This window comes from Oncorhynchus nerka, linkage group LG3 (assembly GCF_034236695.1).
Source record: "Oncorhynchus nerka isolate Pitt River linkage group LG3, Oner_Uvic_2.0, whole genome shotgun sequence".
In the NCBI taxonomy this organism is placed as follows: Eukaryota; Metazoa; Chordata; class Actinopteri; order Salmoniformes; family Salmonidae; genus Oncorhynchus; species Oncorhynchus nerka.
In genome coordinates, this window is record NC_088398.1 from 56959477 (window position 1) to 56984734 (window position 25258).

The window sequence follows — 25258 nt, forward strand, 5'->3', positions numbered from 1 at the left end:
CTGTCCTTGCTTGGGCCAGATCTCCTTTTGATGGGAGACAGACAATAGAAACCTGTGTCTGCTGTTGACCAGAACATCATAGTGATTGAAGAGTGAAATAGGATTGTGTTGTTTTCCCCTTTTGTTTTTGTCTTTAAACGTTTGAATACTTTTTCTTAACTGGTGGTGCCTTTGTGGGTGTACTGCTCTCTCTGCCATGTGCCTTTGTGGGTGTACTGCTCTCTCTGCCATGTGCCTTTGTGGGTGTACTGCTCTCTCTGCCATGTGCCATGTGGGTGTACTGCTCTCTCTGCCATGTGCCTTTGTGGGTGTACTGCTCTCTCTGCCATGTGCCTTTGTGGGTGTACTGCTCTCTCTGCCATGTGCCATGTGGGTGTACTGCTCTCTCTGCCATGTGCCTTTGTGGGTGTACTGCTCTCTCTGCCATGTGCCTTTGTGGGTGTACTGCTCTCTCTGCCATGTGCCATGTGGGTGTACTGCTCTCTCTGCCATGAGCCTTTGTGGGTGTACTGCTCTCTCTGCCATGTGCCTTTGTGGGTGTGCTGCTCTCTCTGCCATGTGGGTGTACTGCTCTCTCTGCCATGTGCCATGTGGGTGTACTGCTCTCTCTGCCATGTGCCTTTGTGGGTGTACTGCTCTCTCTGCCATGTGCCTTTGTGGGTGTACTGCTCTCTCTGCCATGTGCCATGTGGGTGTACTGCTCTCTCTGCCATGTGCCTTTGTGGGTGTACTGCTCTCTCTGCCATGTGCCATGTGGGTGTACTGCTCTCTCTGCCATGTGCCATGTGGGTGTACTGCTCTCTCTGCCATGTGCCATGTGGGTGTACTGCTCTCTCTGCCATGTGCCTTTGTGGGTGTACTGCTCTCTCTGCCATGTGCCATGTGGGTGTACTGCTCTCTCTGCCATGTGCCATGTGGGTGTACTGCTCTCTCTGCCATGTGCCATGTGGGTGTACTGCTCTCTCTGCCACGTGAGTTGACATGATGATTAGGTTGTGTGTGTTTGTGTCTATGGGAAGATGCTAAAATGTTTTTAATTATGAACATGTTACCTACATCTAATACAAATATTGTATTCTGACACACTTTCAAATAGTGTATACAAGCTACTGATTATTATTATTTATTGATGTATTTATTTAACCTTTTTAACTAGGCAAGTCAGTTAAGAACAAATTCTTATTTACAATGACAGCCAAACCCAGACAACACAGAGCCAATTGTGCGCCGCCCTATGGGACTCCCAATCACGGCCGGATGTGATGCAGCCTGAATTCAAACCAGGGGCTGCAGTGACGCAGTGCCTTAGACCGCTGGGCCACTCAGCTGTAAGGAGCTATAGATCCCATGACTTCCTCCCACACAAACCAAAGTATCACAGCATCTGCAGCTAAAGCCTTATACACCAAATGTAGTTGTTGATAGCCCCCCTCCTCTCTCCATAGCCCCATCCCTCCATCCCTTCTTCCCCTATGGCCCCTGCAGTGTTGTTAATGAACTAACCCCCTACACACACACCTCTCTCTCTGACACACACAAAGACACATATGCACACACCCATCCCCACACACCCTTCCCTCCCACAAACACACACACTGGTGGCTCATGGTGTCACCTGAAGATAGTGGTGAGAGGTGAGGTACCTACACACACATCACACCTCTCATCATGCCAAACACATTACCAGGCCCATCTGGTGCCCTCTCTCTGCTCACCATGCCAGGCCTGAGTGGGGCATGGAGCACAGGGCACGGGCCGCCCCTCCAGGACAAGGTCATGTGTTGGCGTATGTTGCGTTTCACTGTCCTGCTCCTCCCTCAGGAGCTTGGACCCGGCCTGGCTATGTTTGTGTGTGTGTGTGCGTGTTTGTGTGCGTGTACCTGTTTCTGTGTGTGTGTGAGTGAGAGAGTGAGTGTTTGTATGTGTGTGTGTGTGTGTGTGTGTGTGTGTGTGTGTGTGTGTGTGTGTGTGTGTGTGTGTGTGTGTGTGTGTGTGTGTGTGTGTGTGTGTGTGTGTGTGTGTGTGTGTGTGTGTGTTTTTATGGCCTGGCTCTTTCTGGGTCACAGACTGAGAGGTTCAGCTCAGACCTGCTGCTTGCCCATGACCTCACGCTAGAGAGATGGATAAAGAGAGAGAGACTGCCACCAGTCTGACAGATGGGTTGGCATACCTGATAGAGGAAAGATGGCTGCCTGTATGTGTTGCCTGGTGACCCCTCCAGGGCCATATCCGCCTATCTGTCTGTGTGAAAAATAAAGTCCAAACCTTTCTGCTGCTGTGCTTTGGCCTCTCCAAGAGATCCTCTCAAAGACAGGTCATCTGATCAGGATGCTGTATCTTTCCTCTGATGCTTTCTTCCTTATACTCTCATCATATACCCTACTCCTTTCTCATGATTTGGTTGGGTCTAATTGTGTTGCTGTTCTGGGGCTCTGTGGAGTCTGTTTGTGTTTGTGAACAGAGCCCCAGGACCAGCTTGCTTAGGGGACTCTTCTCCAGGTTCATCTCTCTGTAGGTGATGGCTTTGTTATGGAAGGTTTGAGAATCGCTTCCTTTTAGGTGGTTGTAGAATTTAACAGCTCTTTTCTGGATTTTGATCATTAGCGGATATCGGCCTAATTCTGCTCTGTGTGCATTATTGGGTGTTTTACATTGTACGCGGAGGATATATGTTGCAGAATTCTGCATGCAGAGTCTCAATTTGTTCCAATTTTGTGAAATCTCGGTTGGTGAGTGGACCCCAGACCTCTATAAAGGGCAATGGGTTCTATAACTGAGTAACCACCCCTCTCCTCCCCCCAGCCCGTACCCAGATACCTATTGGTATTCTGCCACCCCTACCCCTTGCTGAGCGGGCAGTGAGGTGTGGAGGACACCATACAGTCACCTCCAACCTCCCAACCCACTCCACAGGCTTCCTGTATCATTGTCCCCTTAATGTCCCCTTCTCTTGTCCTGCTCCCAACTCACTGATGAAGCGCTGACATTTTTTAGAACAATAAAGGAACACTTAACAACTTCCATGATCCTTTAATAAGTTGCTGAATTTCCTTTAGACTTCAGTTTTTCTCCTCAGTCCAGCAGCTTGGTTGGAAAGTGAAGTAGTGTCAGTGCTCCTTTCTCTTCTCCCATCTTCCAACCCTTCTCCTAGATACAGAATAGTGTGGTGTGTTTGTTCTTTGCTGTTCCTGAACCACTCATCTTTCTTTGTGAAGAAGCACAACACTCCACAGTGAAAAACGGTCTATATCTTTAAACTCAGGCCTACAGATGCAAATTTGCTTGGCATTGAATCAGAAGAGGATGCTAATCTGATAAATAATGAGTTTAGTATCAGTACTGATTAGCTGCTATAATGCTGTAATTGCCAGGTGTAACAAACCTGGGCTACATCCCAAATTGTGCACTATTCCCTATTTAGTGCACTACTTTTGACCAGGGTGCATAGGCGGCCATTGGGAATACAACCATGGACTCTCTAAAAATAACATTTGACATGAAGTGTTTGAATTGATTCCTAAAGACTGTTTTGCTGTTGGTAACAGATTATACTATTTCCTTCCTCTGTCACCGTATCCTCCCTCTCTTTATCCCCTCAATCCCCTTCTCTTTTTTTTCTCTCTCTCTCTCTCTCTCTCTCTCTCTCGCTTTCTTTCTTTCTTTCTTTCTCCCTCTCTATCTATCTATCTATCTATCTATCTATCTATCTATCTATCTCTCTCTCTCTCTCTCTCTTTCTTTCTTCCTTCTTTCTTTCTTTCTCCCTATCTCTTCCTCCCTCTCCATCTCTGTCTCTATCTTCCTCTTTCTCTCTCTCTGCCTCCTCCATACCCCTCATGTTTGCACTAATCACTTAACCAGTCTTTCTCTGTTGCCAGACCTTGCTGTTCTGTGTGTGTGTTGATGCTTTAACCCCCATTAATGCACAGACTAGGTGTTAGCCAATAGGGCAACCTGGAGGGAACGAGAGAAGAAAATAATGAAGTGTATCTGGGTTCAAGCCCTATGGCACCACAACGCCACCATCAGGACAAAGTGTGTGTATGTGTGTGTGTGCGTGCATGTGTTGACGTGTACGTGCCTTCATGCGTGTGTTTGTGCATCAGCGTGTTTGTGTGTGTATCCACTCAACAGCTATATGTAATTGGCTTGGTTATGTGGATTCCATTTATTACCATGATTTGCATATGAGCATTTGTTATGAGCAAAGCAGGGAGCAAAAGTGCACCATTAAATATGTACTAGTTGACAAACTGTTGCAATGGGTAGACTTTCTACACAACATATTTATCTTCTCAATGGTTTAGAAGGGAGTAAGAACACCTACTGGGCATCTTGCTCTGTTTTACCTTTGACTCTAAATTAAATAAATTATTATTGATATTAATGGTGTTTTTATCTCATATATTATCTGATCTCACCTTAATTGTCCATTTAAGATTGACATAAACCATTTGTTAGCAGCAGAAAATGATGTGTTTTCTGATTCCCAGGTCAAACTTAGTGTCAATACCACATCCTCCTCTCTCCCCTTCATTCTGGAAATGACATACTCCTTCCTCACCCAAGGTCAGCACCTCCCCCTTCCTCCCCTCTGCCCTCCCTGTCTCTGATCATCATCTATATTTCATTGACCTCCTTGGAAGGTGTTGGCTCGGCACACACACACACTCCATCTCTCACAGACACAGACCTGTGTGTGTGAAATGCCAGTGGGATTGGCTGTGGTGTGAATACTGATGGTGTTGATGGTGACTTGGCTAGTTAGAGAACCGTCCAATTCCAGTCTGGATTATTCCATCACACTGCCAGACCTTCTGTATAATTAAAATGGCAGCCATTTATTTTTCCAGCTAAATGGAAGGAGTGCAGTCTCATCCCTTTCACTAGGCTCACATCCCAAATGGCACCATATGCCCTATTTAGTGCACTACTTTGACCAGAGCCCTATTTGCCATTTGAGATGCAGTCTATGTTGTTTAGATGAGATGGGAGAGCTCTGCCAGCCTAGGTCTCTCTCCTCTCCTCCCCTAGTAGCGGTGGTTCTCTTCTTGTGTGGCTGGAGGAGAAGGGTAGAATTGCTGTACGAAGCTAAAAATGAGTCTGCTTAGCTTTAACTTTGATGCATTTTACTGTCCATTGTCAAAGGAATTATATGAGCTTAAACTGCAATATCGAGACATGGTACACACTTTGTAAAAAATATAGCTATATTGTACAATGTATAAGGTTGAAAAGATAAAGATATGAAATAGATTTAATAAGCGAAACTGAGCGTGGTGTTTTGCGGGTACTATTTAATGAATCTGCCAGTTGAGGACTTGTGAGACGTCTGTTTATCAAACTAGACTCTCTAATGTACTTGTCCTCTTGCTCAGTTGTGCACCGGGGTCTCCCACTCCTCTTTCTATTCTGGTTAGGGCCAGTTTGCTCTGTTCTGTGAAGGAAGTAGTACACAGCATTGTATGGGATCTTCAGTTTCTTGGAAATTTCTTGCATGGAATAGCCTCCATTTCTCAGAACAAGAATAGACTGCCGAGTTTCAGAAGAAAGTTCTTCGTTTCTGGTCACTTTGAGCCTGTAATCAAACCAACAAATGCTGAGACTCCATATACTCAACTAGTCTAAAGAAGGCCAGTTTTATTGATTCTTTAATCAGGACATCAGGTTTCAGCTGTGCTAACATATTTGCAAAATGGTTTTCTAATGATCAATTAGCCTTTTAAAAAATGATCAACTTGGATTAGTAACACAGTGTGCCATTGGAACACAGGAGTGATGGTTGCTGATAATGGGCCTCTGTACACCTATGTAGATATTACAGAAATGTGTAGTTTCCAGCTACAATAGTCATTTACAACATTGTCTACACTGTATTTCTGATCAATTTGATGTTATTTTAATTAATGGACAAAAACATTTGCTTTTCTATCACAAACAAGGACATTTCTAAGTGACCTCAAACTTTTGTACGATAGTGTACATAAGGACGAATGCACACACATGCAGGCACGCACGCACGAGTCTGTCCTCATGTGGACTTCATACACTGTGACTGCTAGACATCTAGACAGCAGAACAGAGTGGGATTTGACCATGATGCAATGTTCTTCCTTGAAAAGTCTTTGATTTATGTATTGTCCTTTTCACTGAAGCCTTGGTACCAAAGCATCAAACAGCAGGTCTGAATACAAAGCACAGCATCTTTTCCGTAGTTCATAGGGTTCTCATGTTTGACTCTGGAGCTCTTCAGTCAGAACAGATGTAACTGTCTAATGGTAACTTTCCTTTTTAAGTCATGGGCTGCTGCCCCTTAATAATGATCCTGTCTGACCAGTCATATGGCTCTGGTCAAAAGTAGTGTACTATATAGTGTATACGTACATGGGTAACAGGGTATCAAAGTAGTGCGCTACATAGGGAATAGGGTGTCATTTCAGCCACTGTCATCAGTCCTATCTGTTCTATTATCATAGGATCAAGTGTCTAAATGGCCATTGTGTGCATTGATTTCTCATCCCTTTGAAGTAGACACGAAGGATAAATATTATGTGGATGAGAAGCATTATCAAGCCTGCTGTAATCAGTGATCATTGATCTCCTGCCTACCTTCCACAAGTAATCTATTTTAAATACACTCTCAGCTGCCTGCACCACACACCCACCGAGCTCTCTGTTCTCTGTCCTCTCCCTTTGTAATGGTATAGAGAGAGAGAGAGAGAGAGAGAGAGAGAGAGAGAGAGTGAGAGATGATGTTGTTAATGTAGAATGGTAGTCTACCATCAAATATAGCATTGTATAACAAAGAGAGGGACTCACTTTATTATAGATTATTCATTTGTTCTGTAAGTGTTTGGTCTTAAAGGGTTGTGCGTGTGTATAAAGTAAGGAAGTGTCAGCGTGTTGTGAAATGGATTCTTAGAGCACACTGCCAGCCTAGGTATCTCTCCTCACGTCTCCTCTTCTCTCCTCACGTCTCCTCTTCTCTCCTTACTTCTCTTCTCCTCTCCTCACCTCTCCTCTCCTCTCCTCACCTCTACTCACCTCTTCTCACCTCTCCCCTTCTCTCCTCACCTCCCCTCTCCTCCCTTCATCTCTCCTCACCTCTCCTCTCCTCCCTTCATCTCTCCTCACCTCTCCTTTTATCTTCTCTCCTTTTCTCACCTCACCTCACTTCTCCTCTTCTCTTCTCTCCTACCCTAGTTCCTCTTCTCTCATCACCTCTCCTATCCCCTTCTCACATCTCTCCTCACCTCTCCTCTCCTATTCTCTCCTCTTCTCACCTCTTCTCTCATCTCCTCACCACTTCTCTCCTCACCTCTCCTATCCCATTCTCTCCTTACCTCATCTCTTCACCTTCCCCTTCAAGCCTCTCCTCCCCTCCCCTCACCTCTCCTCACCTCTCCTCTTCTCTCCTCACATATCCTCTTCTCTTCTCTCCTCACCTCTCCTCTTCTCTTCAATTCTCAACTCCCCTCTTCACTCCTCTTCTCCCCTATTCTCTCCTCTTCTCTCCTCTCCTCACCTCTCTTCTCCTCACCTCTCTTCTCCTCACCTCTCCTCTTCTCTCCTCACATATCCTCTTCTCTCCTCTCCTCTCCTCTTCTCTCATCACCTCTCCTCTTCTCTCCTCACATATCTTCTTCTCTCCTGTCCTCTCTTCTCCTCACCTCTCCTCTTCTCTCCTCACATATCCTCTTCTCTCCTCACCTCTCTTCTCCTTTCCTCTTCTCTTCTCTCCTCACCTCTCTTCTCCTTACCTCTTCTCTTCTCTCCTCACCTCTCTTCTCCTTACCTCTCCTCTCCTCTTCTCTCCTCACCTCTCTTCTCCTTACCTCTCCTCTCCTCTTCTCTCCTCACCTCTCTTCTCCTTACCTCTCCTCTTCTCTCCTCACCTCTCTTCCTCTTACCTCTCTCTTCTCTCCTCACCTCTCTTCTCCTTACCTCTCCTCTCCTCTTCTCTCCTCACCTCTCCTCTTCTCTCCTCACCTCTCTTCTCCTTACCTCTCCTCTTCTCTCCTCACCTCTCTTCTCCTTACCTCTCCTCTCCTCTTCTCTCCTCACCTCTCTTCTCCTTACCTCTCCTCTTCTCTCCTCACCTCTCTTCTCCTTACCTCTCATCTTCTCTCCTCACCTCTCTTATCCTTACCTCTCCTCTTCTCTCCTCACCTCTCTTCTCCTTACCTCTCCTCTTCTCTCCTCACCTCTCCTCTCCTTTTCTCACCTCTCCTCACCTAGTATATGTATGTGTTTATCACAACTCAGCATTAACCACAACCCCCCACACACACACAGAGACACACACACATACATGCAGTCTTGTGTTTCTGTTCTTTGTTCCCACCTACCGTGTCCAGCTCATTGAGCAGCAATCAGATAAACCGACCAGGTGTGGGAAAACAAGCTAAGTGTCTGCACGTCCTCCACCGCTCAGCTCGGTCCCTCACTTCCAATCCTAAACACTTCACTCCCCATCTCCATCCCCACACACACACAAACACACACAAACACACACACACCCTATCATTGTGCTAGGTAATTAACATTCAAGCATTGGCAAGCCATCCATTTTCCTTCCACTGCTTAATTGTCTTGAAAATTGAGGAGATTACTGAGAGAGAGAGCGATTTATGTACAAATAAGATTCTGTCAGGACCCATCAGCACGACTCACGCACACCGGCTGACTGCCACTAAACACACACACAATCACACACAGTTAGTCAGTGACACACACACACACACAAACACACACAGTTTGTCAGTCACAGCCACACACCTACTCCCCCCGCTTACCACACTCAGAACCTCTTCCTCTCTTCCTTTCTTCCTTTCTTCCTCTCTTCTTCCCATCCTCTCTTCTTCTCACCCTCTCTTCCTCTCCTCCTCCCATCCTCTCTTCCTCCCATCCTCTCTTCCTCTCTTCCTCCCATCCTCTTTTCCTCTTTTCTTCTCTTCCTCCCATCCTCTTCCTCCCATCCTCTCTTCCTCTCTTCCTCCCATCCTCTCTTCCTCCCATCCTCTCTTCTTCTCTCCCTCTCTTCCTCTCCTCCTCCCATCCTCTCTTCCTCCCATCCTCTCTTCTTCTCTCCCTCTCTTCCTCTCCTCCTCCCATCCTCTCTTCCTCCCATCCTCTCTTCCTCTCTTCCTCCAATCCTCTTTTCCTCTTTTCTTCTCTTCCTCCCATCCTCTTCCTCCCATCCTCTCTTCCTCTCTTCCTCCCATCCTCTCTTCCTCCCATCCTCTCTTCCTCCCATCCTCTCTTCCTCTCCTCCTCCCATCCTCTATTCCTCCCATCCTCTTCCTCTCTTCCTCCCATCCTCTCTTCCTACTATCCTCTCTTCCTCCCATCCTCTTCCTCTCTTCCTCCCATCCTCTCTTCCTCCCATCCTCTCTTCCTCCCATCCTCTTCCTCTCTTCCTCCCATCCTCTTCCTCTCTTCCTCCCATCCTCTCTTCCTCCCATCCTCTTCCTCCCTTCCTCCCATCCTCTCTTCCTCCCATCCTCTCTTCCTCTCTTCCTCCCATCCTCTCTTCCTCTCTTCCTCCCATCCTCTCTTCCTCCCATCCTCTCTTCCTCTCTTCCTCCCATCCTCTCTTCCTCTCTTCCTCCCATCCTCTCTTCCTCTCTTCCTCTCTTCCTCCCATCCTCTCTTCCTCTCTTCCTCCCATCCTCTCTTCCTCTCTTCCTCCCATCCTCTCTTCCTCTCTTCCTCCCATCCTCTCTTCCTCTCTTCCTCTCTTCCTCCCATCCTCTCTTCCTCTCTTCCTCCCATCCTCTCTTCCTCTCTTCCTCCCATCCTCTTTTCCTCTTTTCTTCTCTTCCTCCCATCCTCTCTTCCTCCCATCCTCTTCCTCTCTTCCTCTCTTCCTCTCTTCCTCTCTTCCTCCCATCCTCTCTTCCTCTCTTCCTCCCATCCTCTCTTCCTCTCTTCCTCCCATCCTCTTTTCCTCTTTTCTTCTCTTCCTCCCATCCTCTCTTCCTCCCATCCTCTTCCTCTCTTCCTCCCATCCTCCCTTCCTGCTCCAAAGAACACACAGAGAGTGAAGCAGTGTCTATATTTCGGATGGTTGTCTGTCTGTGTCAGAACAGATCCATTCCCTCTTCATTCCCACCTCTGTGTTTAGCCTTCCAAATCCACAGGTAATTCACTTTTAATGGACAATTATTGCTGAGCTATTCATCACACTGAAGCCAACCAGTGTTAAAGAGAGAGATCGAGAGAGAATGGGAGAGAGAGGGAGAGGGGCAGAGAGAGAGAGGGGGAAAGGGAGAGTCAGAGAAGGGTCTGTAGTGGATCGACAGCACAAACGAACAGAGGAAAGACAATCTGACAGCATGCTTTTCTTTCAGATGGCTGGGATGACTGGGTTCAAAGAAGGTTAGGATATAGCAGGGATTATCATGTGTGTGCGTGCATACGTACTTGCTTGCGTGCGTACCTATGTACGTGCATGTGTGCGTGTGTACGTGTGTGATCAAGCCTGTTTGAACCCGAACATTGTAGCACAGCAGACACATCCCCCTATACGTGGCCTATCACTTCATTTCAATTTGGCGGAGAACATCAACACTAGTATTGGCCCGCTGTCTTTCTTTCCACACTGCTCTTCCTTGTCTCCTCTCTCTCTTGTTTTGTTTTCTCTCTCTCTCTTTCTCTCTCGTTCTTTCTCTCTTTTTCTTTCTCTTTCACTCTCTCTCTCCTTCTCTCTATTTTCGCACAGCTGTCATTCCCCTTTCCCTGTTGTGCCTGCTTGGTATGGAAGCCCTGTCTGCACCACCCCTTCAATACCCCTCTCCCCCGTTCCCCTGCTTAGAGAAACAGAGGGAGAGCGAGAGAGAAAGTGGGAGAAAGAAAAGTAAGAGGGTGAAAAAGAGAGGGGCGTGAGGGAGACAGCAGGGTGTGTTTTCTTCTTTCTCCCGCCCAAATGAGCCCGGTGTGGTGACAGCCTTACCACTGGAATCTCACCTCTTATACCACCTCCACGCTCCTTCTCCTTCTCCTCCTCAGCCCCCAGTCTACCCATTCCAACCTAAATCCAATTTGTTATGGTTTCAAATAAGGCCTGTTCTCTGTTTGCTCACTGTTTGGCCCCAACGTGCTTTCTCTTACTCTGAGACCAACTTAAATAGGTGAATTTGCTTTTCTTATTCTTCAGAGGCTGGGGCAATCTTGTAGCGATATACAATGGGGACTACGGTTCTATAGCGCAGGCGATATTTGTTCAGACACTGCTGTTACTTTGGCATTGAATGCCCTTCCATTGATATGTGTGTGCATTCTGCTCTGCCATCAGATGCAGGACACTCACTTTGTGTGAGCTGCTCAAGTTCTTGAGTAGCTTTTTTGTTCTTCTCTACTTTGAACTTCAGTCTACAATACTTTTTTTTAGGTTAAACACTGCAGCTCACATACAGCTTTATTAGAAGGTGCTGCTTGGTTCAGGGACTCCTGACCTCAAGTGTCGTAAGGAAATAGAAGAAGCGCTATTGTACAACAGTAGCAGTGTTGCCATGTATAGGGTCTCTGCTACACACTCCCTCCATACACACGTTAATCAATTACCCGTATTGTTCGCTCTTCCACAGAATCAATTTCAGGAGTTTTATCACACAGATAGGTGCTTCTGCACCAGGAAACGTTATCAGGGAAAGAAAGACTCTATGTCGGGCCTTATCGCTGCAAACTATCTATTCATTAAAGGGTGGTGACTCAAGTTGCTATTTTTTAATTGTTTAGTAAAAAAGTATGACACTTTGCCGAGCCCCAATACACTGTTATGAAATGGATTCTCCTTCTGAAGAGTCAAATCAATTATGATAGTTGATTAAAGTTTTGCATAGCTGATGATATTGGTGATATCGTTTTGTGCCCAAAAGATTAGTGATGGGTCGTTCGCGAACGAGTCGGCTCTAAGTGGTGAACGTTGGGAGCCGGCTCGCATATGAGAAGAGCCGAATCTATTTATAAAAATATAAAAAGAGATGAATAATCCAAAGATTTAAATTAATAGAATTAACTAATTCAAAGAACGAAAAAATAAATAAAATAATATAGGCCTAAATGCTCAATTGCACACACATTCGTTCTGACTGTCTGCTCAGACTAACAGCCTCACCTGTTGTTCCTGTCAACCAATGAACCACAGATGCATGAAGGAGGGCCGAGCCAACTCACTCACAGTCACACACTTAGCAGCTGAGTAGAGAGAGGAAGGACAGCTGTGAAAAAAACATCTGGAAAATGAGTCGGAAGCACAGTAGCATTTGGATGCATTTTAATAATGTAGACAATGTTAGAGCACAGTGTAGAATTTGCCAAAACAAAATCTCATATAAAGCCGGTTCTACTCACAACCTACACCGGCATGTGCCAACTGTGCACCCAACTGTGAAGCTAGCTGTAGTGGAGCTTCGAGAAACTAGCAGGCCTGCTAGTGATAGTGGTGGAGCCAGCACCTCCACACGTGGAGATGTATCCACTCATTCAAGTAGGCCTACTCCGCAACCCACAGCAACACATTCTTCTATGGACCAGTTTATGCCAAAGTCTATGTCTGTAACAAAACAAGGTCAAATTGATATTGAATTGGCTAAAATGATTTCCACCGATTTCCAGCCATTTTCGATCGTGGAGGACAGAGTTTTTTTTATAGAAATTATAGCAATAGACTAAATCCAATGTACACAATTCCAAGCAGGAAAACACTTTCAAAATCACTTATTCCACAACTGTATGAGAGCACACGGGCTTCAGTGCGGGAAAGAGTCCAAAAAGCTACTGCAGTTTGCCTTACCACTGACTGCTGGACATCAAGGGTAACCACTTCTTACATGTCGGTTACATGTCACTTCATTGAAGATTTTTCGATGTCTAGCTGTTGTCATGACGTTGGCCTGGGGGTAGGTTTATGACAGTCATAAATACCTCTTCCCCCCTTTTTCCTCTCTCTACCCTACTGATGTTATATTTGCAAAACCCTTGGTTAACATAGAGATTCTGGGAACATCAGAAGGTGGGAGAAAATGAACTATATTCTGGTAATCCGACCAATTGAACATATGCGGTGGTACTTAATGAATATGATGTCAGTTCGGTTGTCATCTGAGACATTCTCATCAATGATAAGATGACATAAACTCCAACATCAGCGTGAGCTTTGGTTGCGAATGGTATGAACTTTGAACTCTTATTCACTACAGAAGTGATACCTCCTAGCCGTTGAGTTAGCAACAGCAGTGGCAAACGAGGGTTAGGAAGGAACAGACAGAGTATTCTGTCTATCACCCAACGACGTTACTACAACGTATCCAATTGACCAACAGAGACATTCTTTAAAGGACAAAGGACTCGGTTGGGCAACACAACCTTCCATCTACCACCAACCTACCGAAGCGCAGCTCAGAGTAAATATTTATTGCATTTTCCTTTTCCAAATGGGCGGTAATTTAGAATGCGTAAGATATTGTATTTACGATAGCACAGCTTTGCCCATTTTTCCTCAGTCTTCCCGCTCTTTCACTCAAACCCAGCCCCTTTTCTTTTGTGTAACAAGCTGCCATATCTGTTCCGCCTGCCAGGGACGTTTTCCTTTATGACGTAATGTGTAATCAAGTTATGATTAACTATGTGTATGTGTAATTCTGTCTGATTAGTTAGGTATTTAGTAAATAAATAATTAAACCCAATTTTGTATAGCTGATTCAACTTGTTAGCCAGGGTTCGTGCAGATAACCAAGAATTTACAACTTTCAGATGAGATGGAATTAAGGTGACAATGAATATTGACTGCTATTGATGTAAAATATTACTAGGTCTTTAAGAGTTTATTCGGAAGATAACAGCTCTATAAATATTATTTCATGGTGCCCCGACTCTCTAGTTAATTACATTTACATGATTAGCTCAATCAGGTAATATTAATTACGGAGAAAGGATTTTATAGAATAGCATGTCATATCACTTAATCCGGCATAGCCAAAGACACAACACTGTCTTCTGGACTGCTTTGAGTTCAGTGACAGGCACACCTCAGAGAACTTCCACAGGAGCACAGTAGGTGCTGAAAAACTAAAGTCTACACAACACCAGATGGGGATGGCTGAGCAGAGGCCTAAACAATACTGCACTACAAGGTGGAATTCAACATTTTATATGTTGAAGCTGTTTCTTGAGTCAAAAGATGCCATCATCTCTACCTTGGCCATTGTCAATGCACCTGTTGATGCTCTGACCCAAGAGGAATGGGAGGTGGTGGAGGAAGTGTGCAGAGTCCTGGAACCCTTTGAGCAGGTCACTGTGGAGATCAGTGGAGAGAGGTACAATAAGCAGTTATTACTACATCATTATTTAATCCAGTATTATTTACAGTTGAAGTGGGAAGTTTACATACACCTTAGCCAAGTACATTTAAACTCAGTTTTTCACAGTTCCTGACATCCTAGTAGAAATTCCCTGTCTTAGGTCAGTTAGGATCACCACTTCATTTTAATGTGAAATGTCAGAATAATAGTAGAGATAATTATTTATTTCAGCTTTTATTTCTTTCATCACATTCCCAGCGGGTCAGAAGTTTACATACATTCAATTAGTATTTGGTGGCATTGCCTTTAAATTGTTTAACTTGGGTCAAACACTTCGGGTAGCTTTCCACAAGCTTCCCACAATGAGTTGGATGTATTTTGGCCCATTCCTCCTGACAGAGCTGGTGTAATTGAGTCAGGTATATAGGCCTCCTTGCTTACACACACTTTTTCAGTTCTGCCCACAAATTTTCTATGGGATGGAGGTCAGGGCTTTGTGATGGCAACCTCAATACCTTGACTTTGTTGTCCTTAAGCTATTTTACTACTACTTGGAAGTATCCTTGGGGTCATTGTCCATTTGGAAGACCCATTTGCGACCAAGCTTTAACTTCCTGACTGATGTCTTGAGATGTTGCGTCAATATATCCACATCATTTCCCTACCTCATGATGCCATCTATTTTGTGAAGTGCACCAGTCCCTCCTGCAGTAAAGCACCCCCACATGATGTTGCCCTCCCCCATTGCCTCACGGTTGGGATGGTGTTCTTCGGCTTGCAAGCCTCCACCTTTTTCCTCCAAACATAACAATGGTCATTATAGCCAAACAGTTCTATTTTTGTTTCATCAGACCAGAGGACATTTCTCCAAAAAGTACCATTCCCCATGTGCAGTTGCAAACCGTAGTCTGGATTTTTTATGGCGGTTTTGGAGCAGTGGCTTCTTCCTTGCTGAGCGGCCTTTCAGGTTATGTCAATATAGGACTTGTTTTACTGTCGATATAGATACTTCAGCATCTTCACAAGGTCCTTTGCTGTTGTTCTGGGATTGATTTGCACTTTTTGCACCAAAGTACGTTCGTCTTTAGGAGACAGAACGCGTCTCCTTCCTGATCGGTATTATGGCTGCGTGGTTCCATGGTGTTTATACTTGTGTACTATTGTTTGTACAGATGAACGTGGTACCTTCAGGATGAACCAGACTTGTGGAGGTCTTCAATTTTTTTCTGAGGTCTTGGCTGATTTCTTTTGATTTTCCCATGATGTCAAACAAAGAGGCACTGAGTTTGAAGGTAGGCCTTGAAATACATCCACAGGTACGCCTCCAATTGGCTCAAATTATGTCAATTAGCCTATCAAAAGCTTCTAAAGAAATAATTTTCGTAATTTTCCAAGGCACAATCAACTTAGTGTATGTGAACTTCTGACCCACTGGAATTGTGATACAGTGAATTATAAGTGAAATAATCTGTCTGTAAACAATTGTTGGAAAAATTACTTGTGTCATGCACAAAGTAGATGTCCTGACCGACTTGCCAAAACTATAGTTTGTTAACAAGAAATGTGTGGAGTGGTTGAAAAACGAGTTATAATGACTCCAACCTAAGTGTATGTTACCTAACCTAAGTGTATGTTCCCACTTCAACTGTATGAGCAGTAGATGAGAATGTAGTATCAGTTGACAAAATATGAACCTGAACTAATGTTACTGATCTCTCTCTTAAGGGTCTGCAGCGAATCACAGCCAGCCGCCAGAGAGAAGCAAATGTAACCCCAGGACATGTGACAGAGTTGATGGACACCCTATGTTCATCAATGGACAGAAAGTTCTACAGAATGGAATATAATCACGTGCTATCAGAAACCACTGCACTTGACCCCAGGTTTAAGAAGTTAGCCTTCAGTGATGCCAGAGCGATTGATGAGGCTCTTCAAAGAATAACCTCAGCAGCAGGGAGGAACAGCCCCAGCAGTCATTTGGCTCAAGCACCAGGGCAACAGGAAGAAGAGGGATCAGATGGAGCAGAAGCATCAGCAGTAGTGCCACAAACATCTGCTGTTTGGATGCTTTTTGACGAGAGAGCAACTGGGGATGCAGCACGAAGGAATCCCTCAGCAGATGTCATAATGGATGTCTGATCTTATTTGGAGGAGCACCTCCTCCATAGATCTGCAGATCCTCTGAGCTGGTGGAAGAATGAGGCCTCTGTCTCCCGATGGCTTACTAATGTCATGACAGGGAGACTCTGCATAGTGGCCACATCCGTTCCCTCTGAGAGGGTCTTCTCGAAAACGGGACAAATAATTACTGAGAGAAGAAACCACATCAGCCCTCAAAAGTGAGGCAGCTTGTATTTCAGAATGCAAATCTCATAAAAGCAAAATATGGTCAGCATTGGTGTGTGCTGCTGGTTATAACATGGCAATAAAGAAGAGAGAGAAAAGAGGGACCAGTTTAATGTTTTTTTCTTTGATATGGTGCAATATTCTATTATTATGTTGTTCAGATTGTATTCGTTTTCAATTGTTACATTTATATGCACTTTGTTCATATACATTAAAAAGTTATACTTTAAATGCAAATGTTTAATAGCATTCTTTTTCATAACAAACCAATGCATTTTTAAATACATTGTGGTTAAGGTAGAGTATGATTTCATTGAATCATTTTATTAGAATTGTTTTAACACCAGTCATAGTCAAACTACCACAAACTGTACAAAACATATATTTTTTTAAAGAGCCGTTTGGGAGCCAAAAGAGCCGGCTCACTGAAAAGAGCCAGGAAAGCCCATCACTACAAAAAGAGATGTGATGTTGTAGTTCATGATGATGATGATCATGATGATGATACCAGCCATGAAGATGATGGTGGTAATGATGAAGATGATGATAATGATGATGACAATGGCGATATTGATGACAATGTTTCTTCACTGTTCAGTAACAGTGTTTGTTGGTATGTTTCTTGCAGGGTATGATGTATCTGGAAGAGCGGAGACTGGTGCACAGGGACTTGGCTGCCCGTAACGTGCTGGTCAAGTCCCCCAACCACATCAAGATCACTGACTTTGGTCTGGCTCGGTTGCTGGACGTCAATGAGAAGGAGTACAACGCTGACGGGGGCAAGGTAAGCATGGCCCGAAAATACTTAGAGAAAAAGGGAATCTATTTCTGCCTACTGTTTTGATGCTCCTCTGTCTGTTCTCTGTCCCTGTATTCTTCTAGATGTGTGTATTCTCTATACCGTAGTGCAGGGATGAGTAACTTTGATGGGGGTGGTGGCCACAAGAAATGTGAACTCCATGAAAATAGCTTTTTGAGAACGTTTGAGAGGGTCAATGATCACACCCCGAAAGCATGCTAACATCTCACCATTACCAATAACAGGGGATGTCTGGTTTTCTGGAGGTCAAGCCTAGTTCTGGACAAAACATTGCATGGAGACTCTAATGAGCATGGTCTTTAGTTCAGAACTTACAGGTGTAGCATCTTCATTTTATTGCTGAGAATATTCCTGCTGTTGCAAACTGCCTCAAATTAAGATCCTTCATCTGTAATCAGCCCATGATGTCCAATTCTTGCCAAACATATTTCTTAATTATGTATTTTTCTCTCGTGACACTTCCTGTTTTACCAGTGCCAACGATCCATTTAGAGGAAGAGCAAACTGTTATACAGCAGTGTTCCGATCCAAATTAGTCTGAAAAGGGACTAAAAGTCACCCAATATTTGTTTACGTGATCCATTTGGCATCAACTTAACCTTCACTAAACTGTTTGTGTGCCATTTGGCATCAACTTAACCTTCACTAAACTGTTTGTGTGCCATTTGGCATCAACTTAACCTTCACTAAACTGTTTGTGTGCCATTTGGCATCAACTTAACCTACACTAAACTGTTTGTGTGCCATTTGGCATCAACTTAACCTTCACTAAACTGTTTGTGTGCCATTTGCTAATATCCTGTAAGTATTATGTCAACAAGGCAGTTATTGTGGATATTTACCATTCATTTATATTGGGCACAAAATAATCTGAAACACAAACAAAACGAACTGAAAATGCATCCAACAAGTTTGTAGAGTCACAAGCTTGATGTAGTCATTGCGTGCTAGGAATATGCAACCAAATACAACACTTTTGATTACTTTAAATACAAATGTTTAGGGGTGTCAATCATTTTTACTGCTACCTTTTTGAGAAAATAAAAATAGTACTTGTTAAACAACATTTATTTCTCTGAGCAACTGTATTAGTATAAAATAAAATAATTTCCCAATTCTTGTGAGCACACAATATATTTGAATTGTTTATTTTATATAGTCATTATTGCTCATCTTTATCAAGGGTGTCAATACTTTCAGACCCCACTGTATCTGTCTCCATAACTACAGATGCCAATCAAGTGGATGGCCTTGGAGTGTATCCACTACAGGAAGTTTACACACCAGAGTGATGTCTGGAGCTACGGTACGACTGGACACTCACATCAATCAATCAATGTGTCTTAATTCTGTCTTTTTTACACGGTCATGTGAATGCTCTGGTGAAATCTTACAGTTTGTATCTATTATATTCTATTATAACTTTACACCTCTTCTCAGGGGTGACCATTTGGGAATTGATGACATTTGGGGGGAAGCCCTATGATGGCATCCCGACCCGGGACATCCCAGACCTGCTGGAGAAAGGAGAGCGTCTTCCCCAACCTCCCATCTGCACCATAGATGTATACATGGTCATGGTCAAATGTAAGCTACCCTGTATAACTTCTTTCTCTCTCTCTCTCTCTTCTCTCTTCTCTCTCACACGCACACATTCCCACATGACCGTGCTGCTCTGACCCCAGCAGTATAGGGTAGGGTCTCAGACGGCACTATGCCCCCATGTCCAGCACACACCCTGTCCACGCAGAGAGCACTACCCTGGTGTTTCCTGGCTGTACTGTGCCGCTTCTCTGGCCCCTCTCTCCTCTGGCTGTGGCCCCTCCCTCACACATTGGGCCTAGGGTGTCACTGACTGACCAACAACCTCTGTCACCTTCCTCCATGATCCTGTACCCAATGCCCCTGCTCATTAAACCAGACTGCCAGGACAGGATTAGGGGAGGTCACCATGTCTCTCTCTCTCTTCCTCTCCTTCACTCTTTCAATCTGGTAGAGTAGCACAGAGGACACACAAGTGATTGCTTTGGTGCGGTATTGGTTGCGTGTCTGTGGAACTTGGCAGACGAACACACTAACATGGCTGTGCAGGTGATAGGTTTTGAGAAAAGGACATTTGATAATCAGAAAATGTAACTTTTTTTTAAATCAACCATATAATTCAAATCTAACACAAAAGTATGACAAGATCTGTAACCTACATACGGAAGCCCAGCTCAACCAGCACACTGGGACATCCTCCTTCAGTATACCTTATCCATGGCTCTATATCTAAAGCTCTCCCTGTGTCTTTTCCAGGTTGGATGATAGATGCAGACAGCAGGCCCAAGTTCAAGGAGCTAGCTGCAGAGTTCTGTAGGATGGCCCGGGACCCTCAGCGTTATCTGGTCATCCAGGTGAGTTACCTTACCGTACCTTACCTTCCCCTCGAACACCCCTCCTTATCCTGGGGAGTAGAGTGAATGACCAGGATAGTTTGTGTCGTCATCTGGGATTCAAAGGCACATCTTGTTGATATATGTTTTGCAAACCAAAATAAATGACATTCTAAGTGTACGAGGAGTAATTGGTCTCTCTCTCTCTCCCTCCTCCTCCAGGGTGATGACCGTATGAAGCTGCCCAGCCCCAACGACAGTAAGTTCTTCCAGAGCCTGCTGGATGAGGAGGAGCTGGAGGATCTGATGGATGCTGAGGAGTACCTGGTTCCTCACGCCTTTAATATCCCACCGCTGGCGTACACACCCAGGACACGTGTTGACTCCAACAGGGTAAGGCTCTCCCCTCTTCTTCTCTCTTCTCCCCTCTTCTCCTCTCTTCTCCCCTCTTCTCCTCTCCTCTCCCCACTTCTCTCCTCTCCTCTCCCCTCTTCTCTCTCCTCCCCTCCTCTCTTCTCTTATCTCTGCTGGCCTACCCACACATCAACTCTAACAGGGTGAATCCCTGTACACAGAATGCCCCTTATTTTTCATTATATTACATTTTATTATATTCTATCTTATTCTATTGTATTCCATTCTATTCTATTATTTTCTATTCTATCCTACTCTATTCAACATGCTAGTTTTTCCCCTAACCTCTTCTTTCCCTAGAAGCCTGGCTACAAAATGCTCTCTGATATTTAAATACCAGTCTTATTCAACCGTAGACAAAGGGCACGCTGAGCTATACATTTTGAAATGATTTGAATTTTTCACAGAACTCCATAATGTATCCCGGATCCCCTTCATGATAAACTCCATTAAATTATATCTTAAAAGCATTTCTTCTAATGTATGTCTGTTTCAATATATTGTGTTTGATTTCCCATGTGGGTTTCACTCATCTGTGGCACTGAAATTCACTTCTCAGGTTGTAACTGCAGTGTAAATTATCACAACATACAGTACATACATAGGCAGATTTGGCAAGAAAAAGTATGTGAACCCTTTGGAATTACCTGGATTTCTGCATAAATTGGTCATCAAATTTGATCTGATCTTCATCTACATCTCAACAATAGACAAAAATAGTGTGCTTAAAATATTAACACACAAATTATTGTATTTGTATTGTCTATATTGAATACATCATTTAAACATTCACAGTGTAGGTTGGAAAAAGTATGTGAACCCCTAGATTAATGACTTCTCCAAAAGCTAATTGGAGTCAGGAGTCAGCTAACCTGGAGTCCAATCGATGAGACGAGATTGGAGATGTTGGTTAGAGCTGCCATGCTGAGTTGGCTATTCACAAGAAGCATTGCCTGATGTGAACCATGCCTCGAACAAAAGAGATCTCAGAAGACCTAAGATTTTAAAAAAATTATAGACTTGTATAAAGCTGGAAAGGGTTACAAAAGTATCTCTAAAAGTCTTGATGTTCATCAGTCCACGGTAAGACCAATTGTCTATAAATGGAGAAAGTTCTGCATTGTTGCTACTCTCACTAGGAGTGGACGTCCTGCAAAGATCACTGCAAGAGCACAGTGCAGAATGCTCAACGAGGTTAAGAAGAATCCTAGAGTGTCAGCTAAAGACTTACAGAAATCTCTGGAACATGCTAACATCTCTGTTGACGAGTCTACGATACGTAAAACACTAAACAAGAATAGTGTTCATGGGAGGACACCGCGGAAGAAGCCACTGCTGTCCAAAAAAACATTGCTGAAGTTTGCAAAAGTGCACCTGGATGTTGTTCCATGTTCCACAGCAAAACAAACGTTTTCAACTACAGTTGAGTTGTTTGGAAGGAACACACAACACAACATCAAAACCTCATCCCAACTGTAAAGTATGGTGGAGGGAACATCATGGGTTGGGGCTGCTTTGCTGCTTGACGGAAAAATTAATTCCCAAGTTTATCAAGACATTTGCAGGAGAATGTTAGGTTATCTGTCCACCAATTGAAGCTCAACAGAAGTTGGATGATGCAACAGGACAACGACCCAAAACAAAGAAGTAAATCAACAACAGAAGAAAATACGCCTTCTGGAGCGGCCCAGTCGAGAGTCCTGACCTCAACCCGATTGAGATGCTATGGCATGATGTCAAGAGAGCAGTTCACACCAGACATCCCAAGAATATTGCTGAACTGTAACAATTTTGTAAAGAGGAATGGTCCAAAATTCCTCCTGACCATTGTGCAGGTCTGATCCGCAACTACAGAAAACATTTGGTTAAGGTTATTGCTGCCAAGGGAGGCTCAACCAGTTATTAAATGCAAGGGTTCACATACTATTTCCACCCTGCACTGTGAATGTTTACCCAGTGTGTTCAATAAAGACATGAAACGTATAATTATTTGTGTTGTTAGTTGTCTGTTGTTGTGACCTAGATGAAGATCAGATCAAATTGTATGACCAATTTATGCGTAAATCCAGGTATTTCCAAAGGGTTCACATCATTTTTCTTGCCACTGTATGCTCTAGGGCTACTTAAAACCAAGACCTACAGTATTTAGTGTGTTGATATGGGGGATAGAAAAGATGAGGAAGGAGGAGGTGAGGTGATGTGAGGAGTTGTCAGAGGAGGAGTAGTTATAGGCTGAAGGGTACACAGCGTGAGGTCTGGAGTCTGTTCTCGTGAGAGGAGAAAGAAAGGAAATTTAGAGGAGTTGATGGGAGAAGGAAGAGAGGAGGAGGAGCCTTACAGAAAAATAATATGTACATGTATGAACTTATATGTAAATTACAGATAACCATATACAGTGCATTCAGAAAGTATTCAGACCCCTTCCCTTTTTCCACATTTTGTTACGTTACAGCCTTATTCTAAAATATATATATTTTTAAATGTTCCTCATCAAACTACACACAATACCCTATACTGACAAAGCGGAAACATTTTTGCAAAAAGTTTTTTTTTTTTTAAAGTATTCAGACCTTTGCTATGAGACTCGCAAATTAAGCTCAGGTGCATCCTGTTTCCATTGATCATCCTTGAGATGTTTTTACAGATTGATTGGAGTCCGCCCGTGGTAAATACAATTGATTGGACATTATTTGGAAAGGCATACGCCTGTCTATATAAGGTCCCACAGTTGACAGTGAAAGTCAGAGCAAAAACCAAGCCATGGGGTCGAAGGAATTCTCTGTCGATCGCCGAGACATGATTGTGTCGAGGCACAGATCTGGGGAAGGGTACTAAAAAAATGTCTGCAGCATTGAAGGTCCCCAAGAACACAGTGGCTTCCATCATTCTTAAATGTAAGAAGTTTGGAACCACCAAGACTCTTCCTAGAGCTGGCCTTCCAGCCAAACTGATCAATCGGGGGAGAAGGGCTTTGGTCAGAGAGGTGACCAAGAACGTCATGGCCACTCTGAAACAGCTCCAGAGTTCCTATGTGGAGATGGAGGAAACCATAGGACAAGGAAGGACAACCATCTCTGCATGCACTCCACCAATCAGGCTTTTATGTGGCCAGACGGAAGCCACACCTCAGTAAAAGGTACATGACAGCAAGCGTGGAGTTTGCCAAAAGGCACATACAGGACTCAGACCATGAGAAACAAGAGTATCTGGTCTGATGAAACCAAGGTTGAAATCTTTGGCCTGAATGCCAAGCATCACATCTGGAGGAAACCAGGCACCATCCCTACAGTGAAGCATGGTGGTGGCAGCATCATGCTGTGGGGATGTTTTTCAGCTGCAGGGACTCGGAAACTAGCCAGGATTGAGGGAAAGATGAACAGAGCAAAGTACAGAGAGATCCTTGATGAAAACATGCTCCAGAGTACTCATGACCTCAGACTGGGGCAAAGGTTCCCCTTCCAAAAGGACAATGACCCTAAGCACACAGCCAAGACAATGCAGGAGGGGTTTCGGGACAAGTCTCTGAATGTCCTTGAGTGGCCCAGCCAGAGTCCAGACTTGAACCCCATCGAACATCTCTGGAGAGACCCGAAAATAGTTGTGCAGCGACACTCCCCATCCAACCTGACAACCTCTTGAGAGGATCTGCAGAGAAGAATGGGAGAAACTCCACAAATACATGTGTGCCAAGCTTGTAGTCATACCCAAGAAGACTTGAGGCTGTAATCACTACCAAAAGTTCTTCAACAAAGTACTGAGTAAAGGGTCTGAATACTTATGTAAATGTCATATTTCAGTTTTGAATTTTTAATACATTTGTTAAAATTTCTAAAAACCTGTTTTTGCGTGTAGATTGATGAAGAGGAAAACAATATTTCATCCATTTTAGAATAAGGGAAATGTAACAAAATGTGGAAAAAGTAAAGGGGCATGAATTCTTTCCGGATGCACTGTATATATATATATGTTTATGTTTTATATGTACATACGTATATATATATATATGTGTGTATAAAAAAATGTATGTACAGTACCAGTCAAAAGTTTGGACACACCTACTCATTCCAGGGTTTTTCTTTATTTGTACTATTTTCTACATTGTAGAAAGTAGTGAATACATCAACACTATGAAATAGCACATATTTAATCATGTAGTAACCAAAAAAGTGTTAAACAAATATATTTGAGATTCTTCAAAGTAGCCACCCTTTGCCTTGATGACAGCTTTGCACACTCTTGGCATTATCTCAACTAGCTAAGGAAATCCCACATGTGCTGAGCAAAAGTTGGCTGCTTTTCCTTCACTGTGCGGTCCAACTCGTGCCAAACCATCTCAGTTGGGTTGAGGTCGGGTGATGGTGGAGGACAGGTCATCTGATGCAGCACTCCATCACTCTACTTCTTGATCAAAAAGTTACATTTGGTCAAATTTGACAGCATGCTGTGGTAGCTAGTAAAATATATTACAAAATATATTTCATAAAATGTTTGATATATGTTGGCATGTATTTTAATGAATGGAAAATGTTGCTTTTGACCTGACAAAGTTCAGCACAAAATCATAATAGAATGCTGTGGTATACTTTGAAAAGTTTGAATGAAGGACTCATAACTGACAACTTAAAGAGTGCTTTCAATAATCTTGTTTTTGCTCAAATAACTTGGTCCATTGTTGAATTGTGTCATGGGAGTCACTGGAAGGTCGCATCTGAAACACAAAATATCATGTACAAATGACCTACAATGTATGTGCACTTAACATATGTAATTTGCCTTGGAATATCAACGTTATACTTACAATGCAGCTTCCTTCACCTGCGATGTCCATTTTCACACTCACAAGTTGACAGTTAACCTGTGTATAATGCAGAAACAGAGTCAGTGAAAACATTCCACACAAGATGAAGAATTAGGGGTTAACGTTCATGAACATCAAATTGATACTTACAATGCAGATTCCTTCACCTCCAGGGTCCATTGCAGACTCCCCTGTAGATAAT

At 43.7% G+C, this 25258-nt stretch overlaps 1 protein-coding gene across 2 annotated transcripts in view; it reads left to right on the forward strand.

The window, feature by feature from the left end:
• Positions 1-25258, forward strand: part of LOC115111274 (receptor tyrosine-protein kinase erbB-4-like) — a 526495-nt gene that overhangs the window by 488261 nt on the left and 12976 nt on the right. For both annotated transcript variants that reach the window (XM_065013654.1, XM_029637163.2), the window contains exons 21-25: positions 17278-17433; positions 18700-18775; positions 18910-19056; positions 19768-19865; positions 20067-20237. In XM_065013654.1, the coding sequence (XP_064869726.1) occupies positions 17278-17433; positions 18700-18775; positions 18910-19056; positions 19768-19865; positions 20067-20237 (648 nt within the window). The remainder of the gene's footprint in view (positions 1-17277; positions 17434-18699; positions 18776-18909; positions 19057-19767; positions 19866-20066; positions 20238-25258) is intronic.